This window comes from Cyprinus carpio, chromosome B9 (genome assembly GCF_018340385.1).
Source record: "Cyprinus carpio isolate SPL01 chromosome B9, ASM1834038v1, whole genome shotgun sequence".
NCBI classification, from domain to species: Eukaryota; Metazoa; Chordata; class Actinopteri; order Cypriniformes; family Cyprinidae; genus Cyprinus; species Cyprinus carpio.
Window position 1 is genome coordinate 12540820 of NC_056605.1, and position 10107 is coordinate 12550926.

The 10107-nt window shown below is 35.7% G+C and overlaps 2 protein-coding genes across 2 annotated transcripts; both read left to right on the forward strand.

The window, feature by feature from the left end:
• The first annotated feature begins 270 nt into the window (after positions 1 to 270).
• Positions 271 to 3268, forward strand: LOC109049609 (pituitary tumor-transforming gene 1 protein-interacting protein-like). The gene is made up of 7 exons (XM_042731012.1): positions 271 to 469; positions 1260 to 1312; positions 1452 to 1560; positions 1869 to 1971; positions 2166 to 2231; positions 2356 to 2402; positions 2515 to 3268. The coding sequence occupies exons 1-7, from the start codon at positions 376 to 378 to the stop codon at positions 2556 to 2558; spliced, it is 516 nt and encodes a 171-aa protein (XP_042586946.1). The 5' UTR covers positions 271 to 375; the 3' UTR covers positions 2559 to 3268.
• A 730-nt stretch (positions 3269 to 3998) lies between these two features.
• LOC109049608 (small ubiquitin-related modifier 3-like) lies at positions 3999 to 6560 on the forward strand. The gene is made up of 4 exons (XM_042731013.1): positions 3999 to 4156; positions 4776 to 4904; positions 5035 to 5106; positions 5651 to 6560. Exons 1-4 carry the CDS (start codon positions 4136 to 4138, stop codon positions 5711 to 5713), a joined length of 285 nt encoding a protein of 94 aa, XP_042586947.1. The 5' UTR covers positions 3999 to 4135; the 3' UTR covers positions 5714 to 6560.
• The last annotated feature ends 3547 nt before the right edge of the window (positions 6561 to 10107 follow it).

Genomic DNA, 10107 nt, shown 5'->3' on the forward strand with positions numbered 1-10107 from the left:
TAAAAGATAAATATTTATTTTACAAAAATTAGCCATTTTAAAAAAGTTAAAGGTTTATGTTTTTTCCAAACCTTCTCACTTTTAATATAATGATGTTTTAGGCATTAAATAATATGTTTAAATACGTTTTAAGCAGCCAACATGACTTCATGTTTTATTTGAACGTAGCCTACTTTCGCCAGCTATATACTTTTAATAAACCCACATTACTGTTTGTCAGGAAAACAACAACTAAATCAGCGCCTCAAATCCTGCTTAACCATAAACCACTGTTTCGAAACTGGGAGGATCTTGTAAAAGTCGTCGTTCAGTCCTATCAGCAAACACATGACCAGCCAGGCCTGAAAGCAACACAGATCCGCTGCGACTGCCATCATGATCCAAACTCGGACTTTTTTACCTTTTACTTTTGTTTTCTTTGTCTTCTGTTTTGTAATAGTTTTTGGTCAGACGACAAGTCCAGAAACAAGTAAGTTTCAGCCATACTGCTATGTGTTTGCAAGCTTTTTAACCGTAGATATGGTCATACAATGTCTGTGGCTTTACTATCTACTTGGAAAGCATTTTGGACATCAGCTCATTATGGTTCAGATTGAGAGCGCGCTCGTGATGAACAAATGCTGTCTGTGTAGGCAGCTCGCAAGGATTTGAAACGCAGCCAGTGTTCTTGCGGTTCGTTTGTCAGGCAAGCAGACATTTATTGAATTAATCGTCCAGCACATCGTCCATTTCTTGGAAATCGTTACGTTTTAATAATAAGTCATGTATAACCAAACTGTTTAACGACAATGTAACTTGGAAGTGACTTCTTGCACTGATCATATGACTCGGCTCAGTAAAACAAACCTGGACCCCAAGCACTGTTTTACTAGTTGAAATACTTTTTAAAATATTTCTAAAGTTGTGTTTGAAAAATGTTTTGGTTTTTAATCAACTGTAACCCGTAAGCATGGTAAACTGAGATTTTATTTGCTCGTTTGAATGCACTTTTTCATAGTTTCTTGCGGTTTATTAGGCAGAGAGAGACTTTTGTTTAAATCACATGATGGGATAGAAAACAAAGGAATATTGTGTTCGGTATAAGAGTTTTAGGTCAGTTCATCAATGCTGATTTCTGAGTTTATATGGTTCACATTTTAAATATTGAAATAAAATTTTTAGAAATTTACTTTTTTATTTATGATAGAGATCGTTAAAATCAGTTGTCACTGATACTTGTCCCAAAAAACTGTGTTCTTTTCACTGTGTTCTTTTCACAGACTGCACTATAAAAACCAACACAACTTGTGAAGAATGTCTGATGATTGTTTCGGTAAGATATCATTTGTTATTCACTGTTAATAATTGCGATCATCAGACTTCTATACTCCGTGTTTGTTCCACAGACAGCAATAATTAGTGAAACATAAAATGTGTGTGATATGTGTTTTTTTTTTTTATCACTTTGTCAGTGTTTGTGGTGCATCTCAAGCCAGAAATGCATTGACTATCCAGTGAAGAGCATTCTGCCCTCTCACGGTGTCTGTCCACTCTCAGAAGCTCGATGGGGAGTGTGCTGGAGTAAGACTGACAGTGACATACAACAAGAAACATCTTGCCATCTCTTTACCTTCTTAATGGATGTATCACATGCATTTGTTAAGAAATGAACTGTAAAAACTAGAAGAGCTTTGTATGTCACATTCATAGTTCATAGTTCATGGTAGCTTTAACTTAATTACGTTCTTGATTGTCACTTTATTACATTTACACTCCTGTAAAAAGTGTCAAGGCCAGTTTAACCTTTACATTTATTGCCGGTGTCTGAGAACACGCTGTGAGTTTTGTACAAGAATGTTCAGATCTGTTGTGTGTTGTTTGAATCTCAGTGAATTTCCAGACTCTCATCATTAGCATCTCTGTGATCGCGGGGGTGATCATCATCGCCATATTTGTCTGCTGCTTCTGCTGCTGTAAATGTGAAAACATCGGGTAAGATGAAAACCAGCACTTGTGATTAGAGTCTGTGATGTTACGATCAACCATTAATTTGTACATATTTATCTCCATAACGTAGTCAGTGTAAATGAGATCGATTTACTGCTATTAATTATTAATAACAAATCACTTTAACACTGAAACATGTAAGAAATTATAACGTTTAATTTCTCCTGAAAATTTGAAAGGTCTAAAAGGAGTGATGAGAGAACGGAGAGACAAACTCATCTGAGAAAGTTCCGTCAAGAGGAGAGGTACGATTTGTTCTGGGAAAATCCATTTATCAAAATTTCATAAATTTGATTATTTTGTTAAGAATTGTGGAGATGTCTTGATCAAATGGTGCTCAGTAAGAAAAAAGTTCTTTTTTGAATGCAGGAAAGCAGAGATGAGGCAGAGACATGAAGAAATGCGATTGAAATACGGTAAGATTTCCCTTTCATCATAAATGGTATAATAAAATTGCATTATCTTTATAGTTCACTGATAAATAGTAATTACGCCATGTTTCAGAGTTTTGTGCTCACTCTGTTTCAGGTTTGAAAAAGGATAACCCGTACTCCAAATTTGAGAACAGCTAAGAAACTTGTGATGATGCTCCACTGTTGTCTTTTCTTTTACCTCACACCTGTTGTTAAAGTGAACACTTTTCCCTGCACATCCAGCACTCCTTTTTTCTTTAAGTTTGAAAGACACTGAATGTACCAGTTAGCAGCTGACCACACAAACATACTTTTCCTTTGGCTTGAAACTGAATTAACTCACACCTGGATTTTCAATGAATCTTTAAGCAAACTACAATATGAAGTCTTGTAAATATAGTACATGGATGACAATTGCAAATCCAAATAAGCCTCAACCAAATTAAGCAAGACATGTTGATATTTGAGTCCGCATTGAACTTTTGGTTGGCAGTACAATTCCTTTTTATTTAGCCCCAGCGAATTTTAGCTGTGTAGCTTTTTACTCAGATTAAATTAGGACTTGTTTTGCATAAATATGGAAAACATGCTATAATACAGTGTGCTTTTCAGATTAATGTCCCACACATTTCAAATCGACAAATTGATTTGTCTCTGCTTTTGCTAATTTGTTTGCATTTTAATGTAATTTGTCTATGCGCTGCATTTTTTTTATGTTTTGATCACTAGCTTGTTGTATTTACCAAAGTGTTGATTTGTCAGTGCAATTAGCAAAAATCAAATAAACTGTGAGAAAGATATCAATAAAAGTGAATATTGTACAATAAACAGAAAAAAATTACATTATTAAATAAATCTTACTTAAATCATATTGCTAGTAATTTTGTGACACATTAAACATCAAAAGTACACATTTTTCATGTTTTTTTTTGTAGTGATGTCAGTTCATTTATTCTATTTAATATTTTACTTATAATAAACTAAAGGTAGTTTTTATATATATATATATATATATATATATATATATATATATAATTATATAAAATTAAATTTTTAATGTATATCCTGTTTAATCATGTTTTTGTTTTTTTGTGCATGAGACCCCAAAGAAGTACATTACATTTACATTCAGTCATTTAGCAGACGCTTTTATCCAAAGCGACTTACAAATTATGACAACAAAAGCAATTAAAAACAACAAAAGAGCAATAATATGCAAAAACAAGTAGAATAGAAAAAGAATAATGAAAGCTATTGTTACAGGCATAAACAAGAAAACAAGCAGTTAGTAAATGAACAGAGTGCAAGTGTTGGAGGATCAAGTCAACAAATAGTTAATCCAGAATGATAATAGAGAGTGCTAGAGTTAGAGGACCAAATAAAGATGGAAGAGATGTGTTTGTAGTCGTTTCTTTAAGTAATGTAATATTTTTTTCATTAAGCAAAAGTAACACATCATCAAGGAGAAAATATGTTCTTAATTAAAAGCAGTTTGTAGCCTCAGACCTTAACCAGAACAGGAGGATTGGTCACATGGTTTCATACTGTCCAATGAAATGGACGAGTTGATTTTGCGCGTTCTGGGGCTGCAGCGCCCTGCTGGGAGTCACGTGGTTTTGCCCGGGCCAATCAAACGTGGCGATCCAGTCTGCGGTTTCTTGCAGAGCGCGGGGAGGACAGCACTCGTGTTACCGTCACATCCACGTTTACCGGGAGAATCCTACATTTCTACAAAAATGTCAGACGAGAAGGCAAAGGTACATGCATGTGTCTGTGCTCCGGGCTCCAGCAGCACGGAGTGGTGTGTTTTGGTGTGATTATAGTGCGTGAATGCAGATCGTCGGGATCCTGCACTTTATATGTGGGGAAACAAAGAGGTTTTCAACAAAGATTTTGCGCATTTTCCGCATATGGCCATGTTTCTCAGCCATCCATCCAACTACATGGAGAATCATTGCTTTTCTTGTCGCTAACAATGAAGTCGGCAGTATTTTGCCTCGTTTCAGCATCAGCGAGATGCTCAGATCGGCTTTCTTTCGTGGCGGATAACGTTAACGTTAGTTGCTTCAACTTTGCGCCAAACGCAGTTGCACCGAAAGCGTCGCACAGTTGTTTACGCATCCCTTTTTCCAACAACTCTAGTGTTTTAACAAATGCTGATGATATAGACTCAAGTCTGGCTGTTTAGCACGTTGTTCATCTTTTCTTAGTATCACAGGAACATGTAACGTTCATGTGTAACACTGGGACTGCATGTAAAGCACAGTGTGGCTGAGCTCAAATCATCTACTGGTGTGTAACTAAGACCCTTCAGGACAGTGCATGTTCATGATGCATCTTGGTTTAACACCACACACTCTGCATATTTCATTTCAGGAGGGCGTGAAGACTGAAAATGACCACATCAACTTGAAAGTGGCGGGTCAGGATGGATCTGTGGTCCAGTTCAAAATTAAAAGGCACACCCCCCTCAGCAAGCTGATGAAGGCCTACTGCGAAAGACAGGTGAGACCACAGCTGGAGCTCCAGTGATCCTGACATCTGCACACATCATGAAGCGTCGCACATCTGACGTTGTGTTGATCTGCAGCAAATCTATAACTTGGATTTTTTTTTTTTTTTGTATTTTATTCAGGGTTTATCCATAAGGCAAATTAGGTTCAGGTTTGATGGCCAGCCGATCAATGAAACGGACACACCTGCACAGGTTTGTACTCTTATTTTTGAATTTGTTGGTACAGATGTTAGCAGCTTCTGAAATGTTAACCGATTAAAGAAATAGTTCACTGTTTCCTGAGTAGTTTGCAGAAAATGCACTTGCCCTTAGGCCTCATCCAAGATACAGATTTCTTCCTTAATTGGAACAGATTTGGAGAAATTTCGCTTGCTCACCAATGGCTGCTCTGCAGTGAATGGATGCTGTCATAATGAGAGCCCAAACAGCTAGCAAGTCAAAACATCACAATTCACACTATTTTTAGTAATATATATTTTTTTTAATAAACATATATGCTGTCTTGCTATGGGTATTGTATTTTCCTGTATTCTTTTAGTAATATTTAATCGGCTCCATATCTCGTTGAGGATGCAGTCTTTGTCCAAAAAAATAAATAAATAAATAAATCAATCATACAAACAGCTAAATAAAACCTGCAATTGTCATGGTGTATTTGCAAACCTGGAGCTTGGCGCACATAAACCGTTATAAAGGCCTCAGTTTGAAATGTACTCATGTTTTTGTGAATTTTCAGCTGGAAATGGAAGATGAAGACACTATCGATGTATTCCAGCAGCAGACGGGAGGAACCTGCTAGAGCTGAAGCACATGTGGATGAAACTTGTTTATTTGTGCTCATTTTCGCTTCCACTGCTGTTCAGGGCTGAAATGGAAAAGGGGTTGGAAATCAAATTTGTTAATAGCTCTCTCTCTTTTTTTTTTTTTTTTTTTTTTTTTTGGGGGGGGTTCTCTTTTTAATCATCCAAAGACCTAATTCCCATTTTTTGTAATGTTGTCCCTGAACTAAGTTGCAAATGACAGTTAGTAAAAAAAAAATTTTTTCCCCTTTTGGAGATTGTATGCCTGTTGTATACGTTTTTGTATTATGTACGTATGTTTGCACCTCCCCCATCTATTTTTATATACAAGGAGGGAAGCTTTGTGAAAGAGGATGTTTGTGACTTCTTAGTATGGTCCCAGAATTTCTTTAATTGCGGTAAACAGCTAAACTTTAAGACAACCTTTTTATGAATAGTTACGAATGGTGACGTTGCAGCATTGTTTTTTTTTTCTGACACCTCAGGTTTGATAAAGCTAGATTGTGGTTGTGATGCATTTTTAATTTTAAAAGCTTTGATGCATATGTCTTTAAAAGTTTGCTGTTTGCTGTGAATTTCATGATATACAAACTAAGTGTTCCCCTTAATTTTATCGTCTCGTAGTTTGCCCTCTGCAAATACGTCACATAGTAACTTCACTCTCATTTAGCCCTTCTGGCGTATCAAGAGTATTAAAAACTATCCTGGTGTAATTGCAACTCCACAGTGAATTCAAGCCAAATCAATGTGTGAATGTTGTAATGGGAATGGCGTGGTTTTTGAGAGAGCAGAGGATCCTATGTTTGCCATTTACTACTGTATATAATAAATATAGTTTGATACTGATTTGCATTTGTCTTGTTCTTCAGGCTGTATAAATCTCAGTTCAAGATTGCAATGGTTTGCCACTAGATGGAGTAACTGTGTTATGGTGCAGTTGTTTTGTTTTTAGAGATTGCATGAAGTTCTGGGATATCTTCTACCAATTGTCAGAAAATCCTAAAATTGCTGGCATTGCATTTAATGGAGCAGTATCAGTATGAGGCTATTGTTTGAATAAGTTAAGCGCACTGATTCTCTTAAAATCAATGCGTAGTTTATACGGAAAAAATTGCCTTATGTAGATTTTTTTTTTTTTTTTTAATTTACAAATCAATTATTATGGGATTAAATTTAAAAATGTTCTTAACACTCATTGAATCCAGGAATCCTTGTCTTGAATTATTTTTTTCTTTAAAGGAATCTCCAGTTCTATAATACAACAGTAACAACAAAAAAGAGTATCTGAGCTAAATTCATGGCTAATGTACATGAAGAATAAAAATAACATTAATATAGTGTTGCCTTGCTGCGCAGTAAAATTTTGACTGATAGCAATTTCAGGATGAGTTTTAATCTGATGTGAATGTTTGAGAAGGCCACAGAATAGATAAATCTAGAGAAAAAGCTCTTTATTGTGGATCTGTAAAAGTCTGAGCCCCAGAATCATTATAAAACAAGTGACATGTTTGAGTTACAATTTTTTTTTACAGATTCATTTTCATACCTCGGGGTAATAAGTGTTGCATATATCAGATATGAATTTGTTTAAGCATTGATACCTGATCGTCAAATGAGGAAAATTGATAACATTATTAAGGTAATGAGATGGGTAGGATTATTTGCATCAGCGTGTTTTGAGATGAACAATAGCAGATTTGCATAGCCTGATTTTATAATTCAGCTAATTAATAACAATGGAATCCCCACACAATTTACCTTGTTCAGCTGTGAGCTAAATAAAGCAGTATTTACATTACAATTTCCACTTGTGTTCTTTGGATGGCACTTTAATATCAAAGCTGTTTATTGGTCTCAATGTGTTTACATTTAGTCTGCTTAGGGATTCAAGCAGAGAAGTCCCACTGTGCTAATGAGTGAGTTCACAGTATGCTGGAAAATACCTCCCTCGAACATTGTAACACATTTTGCAACAGAGAGATCAGAGGGGAGCAGCAGAGAAGTGTGTTTATCTCAAGCATTTAACTTGAAGCACTCAGTAATCCCCCCTAAAGGCGGATGAATTACCTCCTGACCTGCCCGTACATGTGGAGAGTCAGTGAGGGTACAAAGGGACATTTACCATCCCAAAGATTCAGTGGGAATGTCGTGGTTTGGAAACATTATGCATCTCTTTTATTGAAAGATTTAATAAACATTGCACAGCAAAGTTTTTTCATTATACTACCTACACAAAAATCCAGTCCATTGCCTTTACACAATCCCATGTTGACATATTTTGCCTACATGATTGTTTCTCAATCCCACTCTTGATCCACAACATGATGGCTAATGCTAATGGTGATGGATTAAAAAACTGTTCACTGGGAGGTTTTTTGGGGAACCAGAAATGGTTCTTCTATGGTATCACTGTGAACCCCCCGCTTCCTTTTGGAACACTCCTAAAAACAAAGGTTCCAAAAGCGGGTTTTGATGTCATAGAAGAACTATTCTGTGCTCCCCAAAGAACCTTTCAGTGAACAGTTCTTAAAAGAACCTTTTTTTTTTCTTGGTGTGAAGAGCAATATGATCATCTGAAGAAACGGCTTCTGCTATAAAGAACCTGGGACGGACAGGTTCTATGGATGTTAAAGGGTCTTCATGTAACCGTATGCCAATAAACAACCTTTATTTTTGAGAGTGAACCAAAGATGAAGTCGCAGGTTTTTCCATCTTTGCATCTTAAAGGTCAGTCGCTATTGTCTCTGTTTCAGTCGCAGTTCAAATCTATTCACATACTCTCATCCCAGGCCTATGGTCTTTCAGTTTTCATGCTGTTTGGAGGCTTCTGACAAAGGCCATGTGATGAACTGCATTAGATAAAAGTTGTCTTCAGTGGCAGCAGGTGAAGGGCTGCAAACCTCTTACAGCCCACATCAAGGCCTAATAGGATATTGACTCACATTAAAGCGCTGAGGAGCATGTTGGAAAATGCCACGGCATTCTTTATCCCTTCATCTGAATGATGGTGTTATTTGATATGTGCAGGTGTTTGTTACACTTTTAAAGATTAAAACTTTAATGATACATGCTGGTCTTGGGGAAAGCATCAGTTAGCGTAAACAGAATTATTATGCTGGATTCACACTCGAAAGTCCAAGTGTGTTGCTTATACTTTTCACTATTTACACATAATTGACTCATCATAGATGGATATGATTACAGGGCTGTCACTGTCCGTGTGTGTGTGTGTTTCGGTCTTTGAAAGGTTTGTCCCCAGAGTCTCTGGTGCTGCTGTGGTAAATTGGAGAGCGAGGGCTGATCTCACATGGGGAATGCTGTTCTGTGTGAGCTGATGAGCGGTTCGCTGGTCTGATTAAAGGCTCCCGCCGCTCTGATGTCTCTCACGTGTCAGCTAGACAACCATCAGTCTGGACACAGACATAAACACGCTGACCTTATTTCAGCTATTGTGTCATGCATTCAGCAAGCCATTTAAGACAAGTGTGAAAAAACAGCAGTGTATGTGGGTGGGGGAGTTTTGTGTGAGACTGAAACTAACTTGAATAAACATTTTAAAACCAATTCTGTTTTGACTGTTTTTAATAAATTTTCTGGTAAAAAAAAATTGTGAGGCAATTACTGATCCAAAGAAATGCTTCAGTGGGCATTTCTTGTAATAGAATAAACTTAAAGTAAACATTTCATTTTTTTTTTATTGATTTAAAAGTGCAATCATTAAAAGATTCAACGAGAACTTTGATAAAAAGAAATATATAATGAATTACAATTATGACAGTTGTGTGCAATATTTTGAGCTGTTTAAGTAAATCACAAAACAATAAAATACTATTTATTATAACATTATGTAACTATAATATTTTATTATGACATTACATTAATATTCAAAAGTTTGGGCTCGGTATGATTTTTAATCCTGTGTGGAAACAAGATCCCTCAGAAATCATTTTAATATGTGCTCTAGAAACATTTGTCACTATTATAAATGTTGAAACAATTGTGCTTATATTTTGTGGAAACCATACTTTTCTCAGGATTCTTTGATGAACAGAATGTTCAAAATAACAGCATTTATTTGAAATAGACGTTTTGGTAACATTATACATTTCTTTACTGCCACTTTTTAACAATTTAATGTATCCTTGCTGAAAAAACAAAACAAAAAAAAACTATTGATTTATTTAAATTACTGGCCTTAAACTTTGAAATGGTAGCCCATCACTGGCTTCGCATTTAGGGAATTTTCTTTTTTCTTCATGTAATCAACCTAACTTCAGCTTCATGTATATGGTATTAGCTATATATATATATATATATATATATATATATATATATATATATATATATATATATATATATATATATATATATTTATCAATTGTACAAGATGCTG

Bases quoted from the DNA above. Each gene is read 5' to 3' on its own strand.
- LOC109049609 (XM_042731012.1), top strand. From the start codon at position 376: ATGATCCAAACTCGGACTTTTTTACCTTTTACTTTTGTTTTCTTTGTC. The intron at 470-1,259 runs GTAAGTTTCAGC...TTCTTTTCACAG, and splicing joins GACGACAAGTCCAGAAACAA to ACTGCACTATAAAAACCAAC. The intron at 1,561-1,868 runs GTAAGACTGACA...TTTGAATCTCAG, and splicing joins TCGATGGGGAGTGTGCTGGA to TGAATTTCCAGACTCTCATC.
- LOC109049608 (XM_042731013.1), top strand. From the start codon at position 4,136: ATGTCAGACGAGAAGGCAAAG. The intron at 4,905-5,034 runs GTGAGACCACAG...TATTTTATTCAG, and splicing joins AGGCCTACTGCGAAAGACAG to GGTTTATCCATAAGGCAAAT. The intron at 5,107-5,650 runs GTTTGTACTCTT...GTGAATTTTCAG, and splicing joins AAACGGACACACCTGCACAG to CTGGAAATGGAAGATGAAGA.